We start from the raw sequence: 19,220 nt of genomic DNA on the forward strand, positions 1-19,220 counted from the left end.
ACAAACTGTTCCACAAACGGACTGCCAGATAACTAGAAAACTGCAGACCTAGCTAGTTTTCTCACTCCTATTGGTGGGAAAGCGTGGCTGTTTAGTGCGCTTTTAAAAATGTTCCTTGGCCATACCAACTACCAACCAGGCATTTGGATATAAGCAAGCTGTCCAAACACGAAGCCGGTACTGACAGTATATTGGGTCGTATACTTTGAGTAGTGAAGGAAAGAAATTGCTGAAAACGTGTTCTCTGAAATATCCTACCATGTTCTTACAAATTTACCGAGTTATTTAGTTCTCGGTGAGCGAGGCTTTTTGTCATAGATTTTTAAAATCGCTAACCCACTCCGATATAGTTACAACAACATAACAATTGAAAACAAAGAATTCATAAATCATAACAAAAGTCGTGGAATTACGACGCGACAACCAGGAAGACACCAATTTAATTAACGAGTCTGGTATGATAACAGAATTCCGAAAACCACCCAAACGACAGAGCATTCAACGAAGGAAATGTCCTCCTCGAATTCAGCTGTTATTTAATTTCTCAAATATGTTGGCAGCATTGAATAAACTTTGAACAGGAAAATTGCTGAATTCAGCGTGACCTTTCGGAGGCCTCGCAGCAGGCGTCTTTAGGGAGGGAGGGGAGAAGAGAGAAGACTTGGGTGTTTCCCCCTCCTACCCCTCCCCGAGAACGCGGGCTACTGGCTAGGCAAGCAACAAGTGGGCGAGGGTGGTGGTTCAAATAGAATTTCTTGACCCGTACTTCCCTGTGGATCGGTTTATTAACTGAAGCTGCACAATGCGATTCCAACTTTGAGTTGGTGGATGAAAATTAAATGCTATATTGCGACCAGTACTTTCCGGTGGTGCTGTTAATTATGCTGCACGCGGTGGTTCTAACGTTTCCTTCTGTGGATGGAATGGATAAGACCTTAAGGCCCGTGTGATAAACGGTTTCAACATTTGACCATCATTCGTTCAACAAAAGTTGAACCAGAGGTCGACAATTGTCGATCGGAGTGTTCAAACGGCTTCAACACCATTCAACATTTTCGAGAACAAAGGAAAGTTGTATGGATGTTGAATGAAAGTTTAAACTGATTGAAAATTTGATTCAACACGCTTTCAACAATGTTGGACGACCTGTTCAAACGTCCCCGACATTTGGTTCAACAAAGTGTTAAACGCATATTGAACCAAATGTTGAAATCCTTTCAACGGGTCTTTTAATATCCTGACTGTTTAATCTATTGAGCAGTACTGTGGTACTGTAAATTTTGTTGCACAGTGGTGTTTGGCTGTTGGGGGCCTTGGTTAAATAATAATAATAATAATAATAATAATAATAATAATAATAATAATAATAATAATAATAATAATAATAATAATAATAATAATAATAAGGGAATAATAAAATAAAATAAATAATAATAATAATGATGATGATAATGATGATGATGATAATCATAATAATGAAAACAGAGAAGCGTTACAAAAATAGCACATTAATAAAACTACAATAGACACTTCTGTCAAACACAATTAAACGTCGCGATTGCATGAGAACCAGGCCAGCCCTGCTAGTTGAGATTTCGGTAAGGCAATGACACTTTGACATGTAATCGCGTCCACCGGGCCTTAAGTTCTCTTTTCCAGAACAAAATAGTTCAACAAAAGGTCGATCTTTCTGTTTATACGTGACATGAAGGGATAGCAAACCATAAATATGCCCGAATTTGAAAAACAATGCGCAAAAATGGTAGGTTAACGAAAATGAATGATCCATTCTCGTCGTCGGTATTATTTTTTAGAAGATAACGTCTATATTTGTAGGGTACAACTTGTCATGATTTATAAGGCGAATCTCGCTTCCACTTGGGCGATAAGGCCCTTAGGTGGGGAGCAGGGATGGCGCAGTGGTGAGATCACTTTCCTCCCACCAATGTGGCTCGGGTTCGATTCTCAGAGTCGGCGTCATATGTGAGTTAAGTTTGTTGTTGGTTCTCGTCCTTGCTCCGAGAGGTTTTTCTTCCGGGTTCTCCGGTTTTTCCCTCTCCTAAAAAACCAACATTTCCAAATTCTTATTCTATCCGGAATCTGAGGGCCTCAGGTTTGTTTGTCAGTCGTAACCGACTGTTAAGTGTCACCCTCGTTAAACAAACTTAATTATTTTATTTATTTAAAGGTGAATCCAATAAAAAGAGAGGAACAGAGAAAAGACAGTTTATAGACTTCAAGTTTAATTTGTTTAATAATTTGGTTATAAATAGCTATTTTAAAACAGTTAATAGATCAATTCATATTTCACGTACAAAAAATAATGACGCTTGAAAAACCACAATTAAACCTCTCGCAATCAACACTGTCCCAATAGTTTCGCACCGGAGGTCGAATAATACAATTAAATAATTATGGAATGGAATTAAATTTAAATACAATATAATTATTTTGTAGAAATAAAAATCAACATTGTCGGTTACTTTTTGCCTTACGACTTGTATCCTTTGAAGATTTAATGATTACTCGGTACTACCTTCATTTCAGTGCGAGATGAATTTTATATTGTGCAACCTCGTTCCTGGGAAGAGGAGAGACCCTGGGAACGAGGTTGTATATTGTGAGTACATGGATTGTATTAATTATAAAATGTCTGTATCTCTTTCATTCTGGAAGGAAATGCGTTTAAAAACTACTTCGGAATGATTATCTATATTTAAAACAGCTGCACCGAACTTGTATCAACATGGGGCTGTTTGTGGACCAGCATCATGTGACCTGCTTAACCGCTAGCAGTAGAACTAACTGTGATGAACTAGTACTGGTATGAATATTGCACTACTTTTATGTAAACATTTTTTGGTTTATAGAGCGGTTTTCAATTGAATGTAGAAAAACCAAAACCAAAGTAATTACTCTGGCCAATCGCAACAGATGTAAACAACACAATGAGCCAATCAGAATCCGAAGCAAATACATGTAACTGGCGCCAAGCGCGGGAAAACGCGTGCGGCGAAAACACGATTGGTTTTGGTTTGGATTCCCATTGGTTGAGAAAGTGGCGCGAGTTTTGTTAACCAATCACAGAGCGTAGTAATGCAAACCAAAGCAAACGCAAAAATTACTTTCGACACTCAATTGAAAACCGCTCTATGACTGTTGCAAAACTCAGACCAAAGTTACCATAATTTAACCAATCACAACAAACTTAAACAATAAAATAAACCAATCAGAACCAGTGGCAGGCGTTGGAGGACGTGCAACTGCGCGGGAAAACGTGCAACTGCTGCCTACTGCGGGAAAACCCGATCAGTTTTGCTTTAACTCCTAACTGGATAAGAAAAAACAATGACAAAAAAACCCCGCCTGATTTCAACTAGTTGATTAGGACATACTGCAGAAGCTCTACTTCTTTTTAAAAGCGCAAGCTTTTGTCAACCTTCAGCATACAGGAAGAAAATCAACTACATTGCAGTTTCTATAGTTTTAGTTAGAATATATGATAATTTCTACTCAACATAAATTGTCATTTGTCATGAAGTAAGTTCCTGCCCAATTCGAAGAAAGATATATGTCTCCAAATCAGCTACCGTAATTGGTTTAGACGTCTCATCATCTTTAAATACAGCAGGGGAGAATACCACGTCCCCTCCCCCCTGCAAACTGAAAAAGCCCTAAATACCCACGTACATTTTGACAATGTTATTAAGTAAAACCTGAATAGCCAGTTAAGTAACAATGCACTTAAGCCATTAAGCCTTTTGTGGCCTCTTTGATTGCATTTTTTGTCCGTGGATGAAATCTTAAGTCTGACAATTCAAAATAAAAAAAAATTACTACTGAGCATCACTTTCCGGTTGTATTTTTTGTTTTTCGACCTTCTCCAAAAAAGAAATTTTGAATTTCCTCCCAACTTTTTACTTGGACAATCTAACATTTAAAGCGAAGTTGAACTGTTCCTTTATCACTGCTCCCCAAAAGAAACTTCATGCCACCCACCACCTACAGGAAAAAAAATCTTTCCAGTCATCACTAGCGAGTCTTGAGAGATGACTTGAAAGTAGCGTACAGTTATATATTAGCTCTATAATCAGTAGTATGGTTTATATCTCTAGAAAAATCACTTTATACTGTATTGATAGAACTTTGTTCGAGCTCAGAAAACATATTATGCCAGTTTTCTTTTTCATTTTTTCTGATCAAAAGCACTGAAATTTCTCCCATCACTTTGGTCTCCTGCAATACAGGCTTGTGTTTTCTTACCTTACTAAAAATCATTTCCTGGTTCCCGATTACATTGTAATAAAGGCTTTCAATGATGTCATATGGCCCCTCTGAAGCAACCACGATTAAATCCCTGGGATTAGATCGCTATCAACGAGCACTACTGGAAATAAACATTTCTGATTTAAATTCGAAAACTCTCTTTCTTTCCATCGATGTGCCTTAGCCTCAAATACACATCAGTGCCCAGGCCTTCCATGGACTGCAAATGTAGCGATCCACCAAGGTACGCAGCATACGCACGTGATGTTGGCAGACCAAACCCCCATCCTGCCATGGGGCCGCCGCTGGGTGAATTGTTTGCATGCCCTTTGCATAAGTCAGAGAAGATATTGTCATTGTCTGAGGGTCTGATAGTACTTCGATCCCCCATGGTAGTAAATGAATATTTGAAGATGTCCTGCAGCTTTGACTCAGGGATACCACCTCCACGATCAGAAATTCTGAGAATAAAGATACATGGAGCAAGATAGTTAGGTGAACTCTAGCTCGCTGAGACCATGGGCCAGTACATAAAACTTAGGCTGTGGCTTAACTGACACAACCAGTAGGCCTCCAAATCCGTTTATAAGTGGTGTATATTAAGTAGATAAATAGTTTTCTAGTCTGGAATGCAAGCCTTCTTGTTACCATAAACAGCCGACAATGTTAAGATATGATTGTCGGCAAAATTGAAAATGGCTTTGAACGTGGTTTTGTTAAACACCGTCAAAACTGTCTTTTAATAACTGACCCTTGGTGAGCTAGGCAAGGGTCACTTTTGTTTGCTTCACGTGACAGTGAAGGTCCGTCCTGCATAATGCTACATTCAACATTGTTATACACCTAGACTTTCACTCAACAAACCGAGCACTGTGATTGGTTGATTCTTGGTCACGTGCCCCTGATCAAATACAATTCCGCAGTTGTTGCCCTCTCAGTTGTTTGTTTGTTTGTTTTGCTGTTATGGTTGAAGGGAAAGTCTAAATATATAACAAAGCACTTAATGTATGGTCCCTTGGGAAAGTAGTTAGTTTTGTTTTCCCTTGAGTCCCGATGTCGTCTCAGGAAACTTCAGGAATCTCCGGAAAACAAAACTAACTGTTTCCCTCAGGACCATATATTAAGTGTATATTGTTCTAAATTTCAGAGGCATGTTTTGACCGTTACAACAGCCATCATCAGATACAAAATAAGTTACAGAATTAATGTGACGTGGGAAGGAGTGCGTGACATGGAAAGGAGTGCGTGACATGACGATTCAAAAACGTCTGCTACGAGGCTAGAGGATAGGGGTACAGTGAAATGTTTTTTGTGGATCAGGGATAATTCAGCCTCCTTTACAATCTAATGTCAGGAGTTAAATTTAAAGACAAATATGCATAAAAGTTTAACACTTACCTAACAAAGAACTCTGTGTCATTACTACACAATGTGACAACAATATTTGGTACTTCCAAAGGCCTATCCAAGTGTTGTTCCACACTGGCTCTGGAGAATAAAAATTTTAATGAGCATGCATGATTATCATTATTAATTTACTGTAAACACTCATGCACATGGGTGTTTTCCATTTGTCAAAACTGGCCGGCAGTTGAAGGCCTGGTTATATCCTTCAAAATAGTGCGTACCATTTACGGAGTGTACCAGTTTCAAAATTTGGTGGAACAATGCTTTCAAAATGACCTATTCCATTAACCGACTCACAAGTCTAGCTGGCTAATTCTGACAAATGGGAAGTGTACTATGCTACATGGAATGGCAGCCTCAATTTCGTTTTCACAGTGTGTAGACCATGTAGCACTTGTGGATTGAACTGAGTGAAATGAAATATTATGATTAAATGTTATGAGGGCTGTGAAAGGTGAAAGCCTTAAAAGTCCTCTTCAACATTAAGTCATAGTAAGAAAATTAGGATATTGAAAATCAAGAGAAATCTTTGGTGAGATTTGTACTCACTTGGTAGGCCTGTGGGTGTAACAAAACTCTTTACAACCTAAGGATATAATTTCACTGGCTGGACATGATTATCACGACACATTTTATTACAAAACAGCAATGTTTTCAGGGCTAGGGTGACTGTTCATTGCTTTGTAGGCCTGAGTCCTGGATGTGTTACAAGAGCTTTGTGATGACCGTACGCTTGAACAAAGAACCTTACACAAGCAAAAGAGAGCAATAAAATTTGAGTTTAAATTATTACAGAAGAGGATACTTTAAGAGAAGTCTCGTGATTGTTGAAGCTCCAATTTTTACTTACAATACTTACCTCATGGCATTTTTCAAAACTTCTTGAAGAATGTACTCTAGTGGAGCAGGGATGTATGGAAAAACAGCTTGTGTGTGGCCATTGATGATAAGACCTGGAGCTATTCCATATGTGTGCTCACAGACCTGCCTGCAGGAAGAATTTATGTCACATTTTGAAGAGTGCAGTGATTCAGTATCTTGCCTTTTTATGACACACTAAGATTTTATGTGTAGGCTTATCAGTTAGTAAATTGCTTCATTGCACAAGTAACAGCTGAATAAGGGTTGACCTAAATCATGCTGGCATAATTTCAAGAATAATTCTACAGCTGGAGCATCAGGCATTATGCCAGACAAACAGTGGCATTTTACTGTTATTTTACAGCAGAGAAGACATTGAATTGTAATAAATTGTGGTAATTTTACTCATTTTGCCAGCAGAATATTGTAAAAAACAAACTGAATCAAGCTGAATATAGAGCTGTGGCCCTTTTCCAGAACATTATTTTACAAAGTCGAATTGAATACACTATTTTGTGCATGAACAAACTACATGTATCAGGCAAATTTGATATCATTTCAAAAACCCCAAATGTTCGTCTTTCAACAGAAACAAAACTACTAATAATTATTGTCTAGTTTTGTTATAAATTACTACCCCAGTGCAATAAAACTGTTGATAAGTGCCTCTGGCCAGAGACAGAGTAGGTCGGTATGGATTGAAACTTGAAAAATGTTAGGCTAACGTTTTTCAAGTTCTCGCATTTTTGTTTCCAAAATGTGCCAGAACAGATCTCAAGTTGTTTCTTTCAAGAATTGAGTTTATTTCTTTCCTCTCGTTGTTCTAGAATTATTTTGAAGCTAACTGAAGGTTTTATTTCACTATTTTTAACGAAAGAGGTAAAAAAACTCCATGATACTTCCCCTTTAAGTTAATTCTTCTGGATAGGGTGTGAAATGTTTGTTAGTTGAGAAGGAATTCAACACTGTACGTGTTATAAGAAAGAGACTTGAGTCAGGAAACATTACCACAAGAACTTACCTTGCAAAATCCCCAGATCTTTCAACAATTTGTCTTAAGTTAAGATGGGTGCAAATAATACCAATGTAATTTGGCTGAAATGAAAAATCAAAAATTTTAATTTAAGAGGTCAAAAACTGGGAACAATCCGACAAATGAGAGGCTACTACAATGGGTGCTTTACCTTGTCAATGCTAAGTGCAAGGTGGTGTTCTGCTAACATACGGATTCCCAGCCGTGACGTCAAGGTACGATTGAGAAATGCATCTACTGTCTCATACTGCAAATAAAGCAGTTAGAGGTAAATTCACAAAATTAATATTTATGACAAGCTGACTCAGGATTCAAATGCCAGCTGTTCAGAAATAGTGTGCTATGACTATCTGTGATTCAATAAGGAAGGTCCTGGAGGACACCCTTAAGTGCTCAGCACATGTACATGTAAGAAATAGTTCTGAAAGTCCTGACATAATGGGAGATCAAATCTGTAACTATTACACTTGTAACTTACTGGTACATTTCGCTGACATTCGTAGAATCCCTCAGCTAAGTGAGTAACAACACTTTGATGGTCATCCAGGAGTTGTCTGATCATGCGATTGTATCTCTCCTCTAATTCAAGAGTTTCTACCTACAAAGTTATGGAAATGGTGAAAAAATGGAAAATAGATGGGCACTGCTCATTAATTAGACTGACTAATTAATTAGACTGACTGACTAATTAAATCTCTCCAGAGGCAGGTACCATGTTAAGCGTAAAATTAATGGGTCCCATCTTCTAACTCAATCCACCCTACCGCTAAATAAACAAACCCTACCAGAAAAGATGGTAACTGGTACATTAAATGACTATTCTTAGCATACATGTATATGAAATCCCTAAAAACGCTCATAAAAAGCAAAGAAAAGTTCTTAAAAAGTTCAAACCTACATGTAGCGACTACACCATGTTGTTATTTTTGGGATTTTTAACATGTTATTTTCAGTTTGTATATTTATTTCACTGATTTATAGTGTCCCCAATTAGCGCCACAGTGCTAAATACTTTGACACTTAAATAAAGTCATTTTATTTATTTATTTCTTTATTTTACTGGGACGGCAAATTTTGCAAAAAAATATGGCTTTGTATGACTGTGCCCATTGGTGGTGCTAGGTTTGCAAGGTACAATGTATTGTGGTAAAATGTACAACTGCCATCCTTTTCTGTATGGTGGATTGATCTCTAATCTCCATCCATTCATTCAGAGCTATACATTGTATTTGGGTGAAAAGGGGCTAGCACTTGAAATATCAGCTTGTTATGGTGGCCAAATTACTCTACCAATCTGGAAAACTGCCTCTGTCAGTGCTTCCCAAAATTGTGACCCTAAAACATCCTATGAACAAGAGAATAGATAGAGCTACATGTAGCCTTTACTTGTGCCATTGGATTTTAAGTTACAGTCCTCCCAAGGTATGTTCTGTACCAAAGAAAGAAAGAAAGAAAGAAATACTTCACCCCCTCTCCCCACCCCCAATACAAATACCGGTACTATTTACAAAGACTTATAGAGCTTAAGGTACAGACTGTACCTGTGGAAATTTGAAACACCAAAAAGAATTAGAACACCGGCCATTTCTAGTAGACTTGTGGCCTGACATGGCACAAGTAAGGGACCGTTCATTTTTTATGAGCATGGGGGGGCTGGTGGGATTTAGGGGGGGGGGGGGGGCCACGAGAAAAAAAATGGCACTAAAGGGGGGGGGCTACCAAAAACAAATGAGTGAAAGGGGGGGGGGGGGGGTCACCAGAAATAATTGGCTAGTAGGGGAAATTGAAAGTGGCTCAACACAGAAACAGATGAAGAAATTGAATATTATTTCAATTTTATTTAATGCGATTTTCCTAACAACTTTTAATTTGTTTTACATACTGAGGTCGAAATCTGCATTTTATATTAACAACAACTGAGGAAATGAAGCATATCTGTTGGAAAAGCAATGATGAATATAAACTGAGGTAGACACCTATGTTTGTACAAGTTCAAATTAATATAAAAACGTATCAGTCTCACTATTGAATCATCCTTGGGGGAGAAGTTTTCTACAAAGTGGTTGTACTCTGAACTATATCAATAGATTGTTTAATGTTCTTTTTAATAGTACTCACTTTTATAAAGACTGTTGATTAGTAAATTATTTGAACCCAGGAGTATCAGTAGACTCAGTAGTATGCCTAGTGTGAACATCCAGATTAGTTTTAATAATAGAACTGTTGTTGGTGACTTCAGTTGACGGTAAATCTGAGCCGTAAGCCATCTTCAGAAAGGCTTGTAACTGTCATTTTTAATAACAGTACTTTAATATCCAGGCGCGTAGGAGGGGGGGTTCGAGGGGTTCGAACGAACCCCCTTTACAGATCAGTAATGGCGGAAGAAAAAGCACTTAATGAGGAGGTTCAACAATTACATGAGGTGTACCATGCGAGAGAGTAGAATGTCTGCCCTGGTTCTAATGCATATCAAATATGATATGCCTGTCAATTTTGATGAGATAGTCAATTTGTTCGAAGGCCTACACCCGAGAATGATGCAGTTTACCAGCTTGGTGTATGACTATCAGTAGATCGAATAGCTATCAGAACTCGACAGGGCGCGGAATGTACATTGAACTTTCTTGTTTAAGTTGAAACAATTATGCCGTAGGAATGATGTATATAGCTCAAAAAGCTGCTGTAAAACAAATTTGTGATTTGCCTAAAATGGGTCTCAAAATGCAGGAAATGAGGTTTCTGGGAACCTAGATTTTCAAAAATTTCCGGAGGAGCATGCCCCCGGACCCCCCTAGTAAGCAAGATTTGGGGCTCAACGAACACCCCTATCTAACCCTTACCTACGCGACTGATATCTGTGTGTCCGCTGTTTTTTTCTGTTTAATATGACTCGTAATCGTTGATTAGTATGCTTCGATCCGTATTTTGTTAGTCAGATCTGTATGTGTATTAATTGTTTCTACTCGAAGGGGAGTAATTTCACGTTAACCATTTGCTTGATTAATTTTTATAGTTTCTTTGAGAATCTAAATGGAAATTTAGGGTTTGTCGTTGCCGTAAACGTGTTGCTATCTATAAAACGTTTTTTTAAACAAGAGAAATCTTTACCTAAGTAGAGAACGGTTACTTGTTAATAGTACTGTAAAGAAATCACAGTAACAATTACGTTTATCTTTGATATAAACAGTACATAAGCGTTTTGTTAAAGTTAGGAGTATGATTTGTTTCTGGTTGGGCGGGAGGGGGGGGGGGGTCATCAGAAAAAAATAGTTCTGCTGGGGGGGGGGGGGGCCATGTGGAAAAAAATTGCATGCTAGGGGGGGGGTCATACAGTTTCGTAGTGGCAATTAACCAAATCCCACCAGCCCCCCCCCTGCTCATAAAAAATGAACGGTCCCTAATGGATAACAATAAGCCAAAGGCCGATATTCATAATTTTATGGTACTGTACAATTATTATAATTGTACAACTAGACTTTTTAATGACATTAAAATACTGCATTTGTATGCAAAATTAACCAAAGATACACTTGCCTTGGGAAATTTATTTAGCACACTGAAAGCTCTGAGGTATAACTCATACTGCAAAACAGAAAAGCACACAAACATATTCAACAAAATGATAATAGAACACATCTTCATGCACTTACATGTACATGTACCTGGTTAAGATGCCATACTTTATATTGTGACCCAAATAAATGAGTGAAGGAAAGAAAAAACAAAGGAAGGAAGGAAGAAAGGAACGAAGTAGGGAGTGAATGAATGGATTAGTGAATTCTATATGAATGTTACTCCGTTCCTAGAGGACAAAAATATACACAAGGTATTGATAGTAATAGTAATTTAGACCACAGGTATTCCATTTTAACCAGTCATACATGTAACTTTAATTATTATTAATGGTAAGAAAAGTAATTTTCTTTTGAGCATGTGTTAATGTTCTGGAAGCTCCTGAAGGGACTACCCTGAGCTTTATAATTAACTAAAGGTGTCTGTCTGTCTGATTTAATACTCCAGGCCATGTCAATCCATTCACGAAGAGTGGAAAAAAATAGATGTATACTTATTAACTTACACCTGTAAATTTATGGCCTCTTGCATTTTGAAAACACAACTGGGTTCATCAAACAGACATCAGTTCAAAAACTAATAAGGCAAATTTGGCACATTTACTGTCATGTCATGCTTTTCATATTTTAATGTTTTGAACAAAATAATCCTTTCCAATAATGCCCCAACACATTTATGCCTGTTTTGGCATTCAATCAGCATCTAAAGTTCTTGGACAATGACAATTTTTGTTTGATTTTACAATAACTATGTGTGAAAATAAAAGACACTGTAGTAGTTACAAATGTTAAATCCCATTAAACTGGGGCCAATTTCATCACTGTCTTGTAGTTTGTATGGTTGGCCCTTGTAATAAGTGCATGAAAAACTGAGTTCAATATTAAATTAATGTTACACATTGGTCTCTAATCCTTCAAGTCCCAATTAGTGACCAGTGCCTAATTTCTCCCTACAATATCACTACTTAATCAAACATCCTGGTCATGAGAATAAAAGGAATGATCACCAAAGATGGAATGTCTTGATACAGTCGATGTCTTGATACAGCGGACACCCTTGGGTCCAGAAAGAGTGTCCGCTTTAGAGAGGTGTCCGCTTATGGGAGGTTAAAAATGTACTGTTTTTATGAAGCTGAAAATTTGACCAAGTGTCCGCTTACAAGAGGTGTCCACCTACGGCAGGTGTCTGTCAACAGAGGGTTGACTGTACATGTATTTTAACAAAATTAATTCTCCATACTAGTACAATAAGAAACATATCAGAGATCAGTGAGTAGAAAATGCACGTTGATATAGGGGCTTTTTAAAGGGTTAATGTTTAGTGAACTCACGTTTGAACTGTTGATGAGCTTGCAAGGGCTCAGTTTGTAAACATACAAGTGAAAAAGCATCACATTCATTGACATGGCCTGAATGTATATACTTGTACTAATTCATAAAGTAAAGTTTACATACCACATCATGAATGACTGGATTACAGAGCACAATATGTGGGAGTTGCTGGAAGTCAACTACTCGGCGGGCTATACGAATGGGCAATTCCTTGTGCAGAAATTGGGCGCTTTTCTGAAATTTAAAAAAAGATTCTGCAAGTACAGTACATGAACTGAAATTGTTGAAGCATTACAAAGTTACTGGTCTAACTTTTCTTGTGCATTGTACCTATTTATAATAATTTGGTTTGCGTTCTGAACATTTTGGTTTATTATCTGAGGTTGTTTGGCATCTGGTGTCACTGGACAATTTGCAGTGCAGAATTGTGCAGTTCCAGAAAAAATCCATACCCACCACATGAAAGTTCATGGAAATTCCTAGGGGGAGGTGGGTCTTAAAAGTCAAAATTGTAGAAGTAAAGTATGAAGCTAAATTGGAATTTGCTGGGGGACAGGGGTGCAAACAAAAACCTTCCATGGGGGGAGTATGGATATTTTCTGTAACTGCATGTTGACAGGTGGATCTTGTGTTAGGTTACACCTCCATGAATTGTGTATTTAGGATTGCTACTGGTGATGTTTTTAAATTTTTGGGTAACAAAAGACGGCACTTGTTGTGAAACACTAAAACATGGATCATTGAAGCCAAGTTGTAGCCAAAAGTACTACAACATGCCAGTAGCAGGAAGTTCACATTAGCTTTTTAAAGTGATGAAGAATTGGGGAAAAAAAAGGAAATATCGGAAACTCAGGCCTGGAGGAAGTTATAAATTTTGTCTAAATAATCATTTAAAGAACAGCGAGAACCAGTTCAGACACTTTGACAAATGATAAATGAAGTGATTGATAGCATCTCTTTCTCGGTGTGTTGTGTAAGCCAAGTTTGAATCTCATTTAGTTGTAAAGCGAAATGTGGTATGTGAACGAGTAAAATTTAAGCCGCGGCTACACAAGCGATTTTTTGCTCGCGCAGGTGATGCGATTTTTTCAAATTTTGTCGCATTGCCAGCGCAAGGGTGGCTACACCAGTGACAAATTCTAGCGAGTTTGGCGACAAATTGAAAGCCGCGTGAATCGCATACTTCAAGAGACCTATAAACAGACATGGCGGACGGCCCTGTCGGACGAGGATATTGTTTTATCGCCTATTTGCATTCTTCTTCTTGACGATAAAAAGCAAACGAAGGAGGAAAAAAATTAAGACAAGGTCAACGTGGGTCCGTCCGTGGCTTGCAAAGCGAAAGGAACAAGGATTTTACCATCAACTTCTGACGGAAATTTCACTGAGTCGTTGACATACCAGCGTTTCTCGAGCTATTGTGGACGACGAAGCTTAGTTGCAGGGTGGCTACACGGGCGCTAACTCTACGATTTTGTTGCGAAAATTTCACTTCTGGCGACTTTTTTCTTGCGATTTTTTCACCTGTCGCGTCACAAGTTCGAGGGTGGCTACACGTGCAATTTTCATCTCGCGCTGGCGACGCGACAAAATTTGAAAAAATCGCATCACCTGCGCGAGCAAAAAAAAAAAACGCTCCTGTGGCCGTGGCTTTAACCCTAGAAGTCAACAGGATAGTGAATCAGAGGGAAACTTTATTACAGATTTGTAAATTAGTGTGCTGCTCAAATACCATGTATTCATTCAGAACATTAAGGGATGATTGATAGAAATTTTATCGGCTCAAGAGATTAAAACTCCCCGAACAACAGCAACTGGATCTGTAAATGACCTTAGAGAAGAAAGTAACAAAGACAAGCCAGTCGAAGCCAGACCCCAAGTCCCCTATCCAATGCCAGACCACGCATGAAGCCTCATTTTGCCACCCTACCCTCAGCTTTACTGTTCATTTTTATTCACAGTGATCTCTTTAAGACTAAATTCTTCTTAATGATACCCTACTCTAGACCAAACCTTCCAAAGAAGGTTGCTGGGCAAGTGTGTTGATCTCTTCTTAGAAAGGAGTGGGTGAAATCAACTTCTCTGCGGTTTCTATGTATAGAGTTTGCGCTTTCTTCAAATAATTATGAATTTTCATGTGCAGGTGGCATTGACTTGGTTTTATAACTTTGTTGTCAGTTTAAATAAAGTGCGTATGCATGCTAGCCCTGAGGACCAACACACCCTGTCTACCTTCTGCATCTCAAAAATAGAAATCCTGTCACACTAAATTTTTGAACATGTAACACTTTGGGTAACAACAGATGTCCTAAGAAACTGAGAATAATAATGTGTGTAGGCGTGCTGGCCCTGAGAACCAACACACCCTAGCCTGTCTACCTTCTATGTCTCAAAAATAGCAATTCTGTCACACTAAATTTTAAAACATAAAGATCACAAGAAATAACCTTGTAGCAATTGAGAATAATTTAAAATTTCCATCTACATCACGAAACTATAACAAACAATTGGACTGAGCCTATAATGAAACTGAGATGAGCTTCAGCTTATGTAAATCCAGTTCCTAATAAATTTTAATTGAGGAGAAACAAATTGCCACAGTTGTATGTACTTTGCACCGGCCGACTTCACTTCCTGAAAATCGCGTGCATGTAAGCTTACACATTTCATTAAAGCAAAATTACTTACCAGTAAATGCGTTCCATCTTTGAATCTTCCTGCCCAAAGCATTTGAAATGGTGTAAGGCGAATAGAAGGCTACAAGGTAACAAAGACCGGTTTAAACACGTACAGACAGTGGCTTGAGACTAGGAAAACTTCTCTTCAAATGTCACGGCTAAGTATTTACTGTGAACAAATACTTAAGCTTGACAGTTGATAAAATAAAGCGTGACTAAAACTTAAGATAAATGCGTTTGTACCGAGCACTGATGTAGTGTAACAAAAAAATTAACAAACCTTGTTGGCAGCGTTGTCCAAGGACTGTTGTTTTACGTTAGACCATGCTTGTGTTTGGGAGCCAAACATTAACGTGTTAAACCTAATCTGCACCACACTGCTTGGGCAAATCAACCAACAGTTTGGGCTCCGCCATGAGTCCACGAATGTCTTTGTAAACAAACGACTCATGGCGATTTAGCGATTGTGGAAGGAGAGTTTTAAGGACAACATCAATTCACAGCAATCGCTAGCTCGTCAGACAGGTTCAACTTGAACACACAGCAAGGAACGGAAATCCTTTATGCGTGGACAGAATTAGTGTTAGCTATCCATTCGTCACCAGATCCTGTACGAATTGAAGCCACTCTGATTACGTCGAAACGAAAAAAAAAGACAAAGCCGGGAACTTCTTGAACTTGACCTACTTATCCTTCTACATTTTCACCGTACAATTGTGTGGTCTTCTTTTTCCATCCAGTTTTCATGCAGTTTACATGCAGGAAATAGAGGAGCGCGCTCTCGCGTTAGCCAATCAGATTGACACAAACTGAAGAGGTCGAAGTCTCCCATGTGAAAAGCACATGACGTCTCGCCATTGTCTGTGCACGCGTTCACACGCGCGGGGACCACGCGCGGGTCGACACGTCTATATATGTCTGATGTAGGAAAATCTCGTGACCCTTCCTACCTGTTAGAAGAAGCAAAAAAGCTGAGAGAGAGTCTTTTTTTAAATTTCTTCCTCTCTAGAGTGCTCTCTTGAGTGATCTATAGTTAGGTTTATCGCAATCTTGTACCCAGAGTCTTCAGGCTTTTTGGTCAGCGGGGCAACGCCGGGAAGACTCTGGGGACATCACCGCAGGATTTCTGCGGTAAAACAATGGAAACCGTTACGGAACAACCAATCAAAAAAATTGAATTTTTTCGACGTCCCCAGAGTCTTCCCGGCGTTTCCCCGCTGACCAAAAAGCCTGAAGACTCTGGGTACGAGATTGGGTTTATCGCAAAAAATTGTGTAGGGGAGGGGGAGTTTTAATCTCGTACCCAGGTCCTCGAAGACAAAGCCTGGACGTGAGTTGAGAAACCGATTTATGCACCTGTCGTCGCACCTGTTAATGTTTATAATCTAAAAAAAGAGCAAGGCTGATTTCACGGTCAGGGAAGTATATTTTCCAATATTTCGAAAGGCACGGCCTTTCTTCTTCAGGGTATGTTTTGTCACGGTGGTCCTTGCAAACACAGTTTATCACTGTTAATGTTTAGCCCCTTCGTAGGGTGGGGGGACTCGGGAGGCATACCCTGATAGTAACAAACTTGACATAACACCAGGGGCCATAACCAGGTTATGGCCCCTGATAACACAAGATTTGGGTGTGGACAGGTAAGCTCCTGGTGGAAGTTTGACAAAGTGGCGCTTGAGCCTGGAATCTAGCTCTCATCCCGCCGTCTTGAAAATTACCCAGAGGACCCTGGGATCGGGGTTAAGTATCGGATTGCGGTTCTTCGAGTTCACAGTTGTTGAACCGGAACTTTATGTAAAAAGCTTGAAAAAACTCCTGGATATTCTGTGTTTTTCGGAGAGATGCACTTGTACAAAGCTTGGGACGTCACGAGACCGAAAAGGCAGCCTGTGGGTAGCGAGTGGGTGCGAAGAATTTCCTTAAGCAGGTGAGTTGTTTGATCAGTCGCTGTTTGATCTCAGAATTCAATCAATGATTGTCTCTGTATAAAAGAGCGAGTACATGATAATCTGAGTAAATTTATACAAACTTTACACACAATTTAGCACGGGTCTAACAACTTCTATCGTTTTTAGTCACTCAACATTAATTCTTTACTTATACAAGTGTACTTGAGAATGATGCATTATTCAGCGCAGTGAGTGACACAGGCATACTCGGAAAAAATGAAATCCGAATGCTCCTCAGTCCGCAGGAGTCTAATCTAAGACCTTCGGACAAGAGAGGATGAAGGTAAGAGAGGTAATCCCCCATATAGGCCCTATCCCCATCGTAATCCCTCTTAAGTTATTTTTAGAAGGTATCGATTTTCTCGCGGATAATGTTACCTCGCGCGTTACGTGTCTTTCACCGTTTTCAATTGCACAACGGCTAATCCCAATCTTCACTTCCATAAAAGAAATTGTTTCTCGCGTAACTTCCAACGAATCTCTAAGAAATACACGCGATTTGAAAACTAATAGAATGTAGATTTTATTGTCCGAAGAGATTTTAAACTCACTGTGACAAAAATATCAAAATTTTCGTGCCGCGGTTGTGATCTTTATACTCGTCTGTTCAATCGCGGCTTCAATTCAAATATAATTTAACACTCTTGCATGAAAAAGCTTAGATTTGTTTCTCGCCTTTCTTTTAAAGAATCTCTTGGCTACATGCGTGATTAGAAAGCTAATGAATGTAGATTTCAATGACCAAAGGGATTTGAACTCAGTGAGATAAAAATATCAAAATTCGTGCCGCGGTTGTGATGTTTATACTCGTCTGTTCAATCGCGGCTTCAATTCAAATGTAATGTAACACTCTTGCAAAAAAAAGCTAAGATTTGTTTCTCGCCTTTCTTTTAAAGAATCTCTTGGCTACATGCGTGATTAGAAAGCTAATGAATGTAGATTTCAATGACCAAAGGGATTTGAACTCAGTGGGATAAAAAAAATCAAAATTCGTGCCGAGGTTGTGATGTTTATACTCTTCTGTTCAATCGCGGTTTTGACAGCTAAATGTAACACTCTCGCATGAAAAAAGATTTATTTCTCGCGTTTCTTCTAACAAATCTCTTAACTACATACGTGATTTAAAAGTAAATAGAACGTAGATTTCAATGACTGAAGGAATTTTCTACTCACTGCGATAAAAATATTAAAATTTTTGCCGGAGGTTGTGATGTTTATACTCGTCTGTTCAATCGCGGCTTTCAATGTTTCGACAGCTATTAAAAAGTAACACTCTTGCAAGAAAAAAGATTTGTTTCTCGCGTTTCTTCCAACGAATCTCTTAACTACCTGCGTAATTAGAAAGCTAATGGAATGTGGATTTCAATGACCAAAAGGATTTTGAACTCACTGAGATAAAAATATCAAAATTCTTGCTGGAGATTGTGATGTTTATACTCGTCTGTTCAATCGCCGCTTTCAATGTTTTGACAGCTAAATGTAATACTTTTGCATGTTAAAAAGTTTTGTTATCGCGTTTCTTCCAACGAATCTCTTAACTACATACGTGATTACAAAGTAAATAAAACGTAGATTTCAATGACTGTAGGGATGTTGTACTCACTGCGATAAAAATATCGAAATTCGTGCCTGGGTTGAGATGTATGTATTTGTCCGGCAGGTCTATTCCGGGGGTGAGGGGTGGGGGGTGAGGGGTGAGGGGTAGGGGGTGAGGGGTGAGGGGTAGGGGATGAGGGGTGAGGGGTGAGGGGTGAGGGGTGAGGGGTGAGGGGTGGGGGGGTGGGGGGTGAGGGGTGAGGGGTGAGGGGTGGGGGGTGAGGGGTGGGGGGTGAGGGGTGAGGGGTGAGGGGTGAGTTTAACTGGGTTGAGTTTAAATGTCCCTTGACAGACTTGACAGAAGTTCAGTCGGTTTCCCCATTAAACCTGTGATAAGGCCCAATTTTAGCAGTGCTCTTATTTATTTTTACGCGGTCGCTCGCTAAATTTTTGCAGGAATGGTTTTTAAAATACCAAGACTGAGAGCCTGATCACAGGTTTATAGTTCTGAGATACTACGTCTGCCAACAACCGCGTCTCAATTCATACTAAAGCGCGATAAGAGGCGCCTACCGATAAACCAACC

General features: G+C 39.0%; 1 protein-coding gene and 1 pseudogene across 2 annotated transcripts; one reads left to right on the forward strand and one right to left on the reverse strand.

Annotated features, from left to right (window-relative positions):
- The window catches only part of LOC146466047 (uncharacterized), a 451,139-nt pseudogene that overhangs the window by 182,728 nt on the left and 249,191 nt on the right, over positions 1-19,220 (forward strand).
- On the reverse strand, positions 2,222-15,889 carry LOC146466057 (branched-chain alpha-ketoacid dehydrogenase kinase-like). 2 transcript variants are annotated; one of them, XM_085127836.1, is made up of 10 exons: positions 15,430-15,889; positions 15,160-15,228; positions 12,595-12,705; positions 11,098-11,149; positions 8,046-8,161; positions 7,719-7,814; positions 7,556-7,629; positions 6,533-6,661; positions 5,665-5,754; positions 2,222-4,727 (listed from the first exon to the last, which is right to left on the reverse strand). In XM_085127836.1, the coding sequence occupies exons 1-10, from the start codon at positions 15,598-15,600 to the stop codon at positions 4,409-4,411; spliced, it is 1,227 nt and encodes a 408-aa protein (XP_084983962.1). In that variant the 5' UTR covers positions 15,601-15,889; the 3' UTR covers positions 2,222-4,408. The 2 variants fall into 2 exon arrangements, with proteins under 2 accessions (XP_084983962.1, XP_084983961.1); XM_085127835.1 differs by having other exon boundaries at positions 8,046-8,165; positions 11,102-11,149; positions 15,430-15,887.

Source organism: Pavona decussata, unplaced genomic scaffold (assembly GCF_977016875.1).
Source record: "Pavona decussata unplaced genomic scaffold, jaPavDecu1.1 SCAFFOLD_154, whole genome shotgun sequence".
Classification (NCBI taxonomy): Eukaryota; Metazoa; Cnidaria; class Anthozoa; order Scleractinia; family Agariciidae; genus Pavona; species Pavona decussata.

Coding starts and splice junctions, on each gene's coding strand:
- LOC146466057 (XM_085127836.1), bottom strand. CDS start 15,600: ATGAGTCGTTTGTTTACAAAGACATTCGTGGACTCATGGCGGAGCCCA. Junction 12,706..15,159: donor AAGATGGAACGCATTTACTG/GTAAGTAATTTT, acceptor TTTAAATTTCAG/AAAAGCGCCCAATTTCTGCA. Junction 8,162..11,097: donor AAATAAATTTCCCAAGGCAA/GTGTATCTTTGG, acceptor CTTTGTAGGTAG/AAACTCTTGAATTAGAGGAG.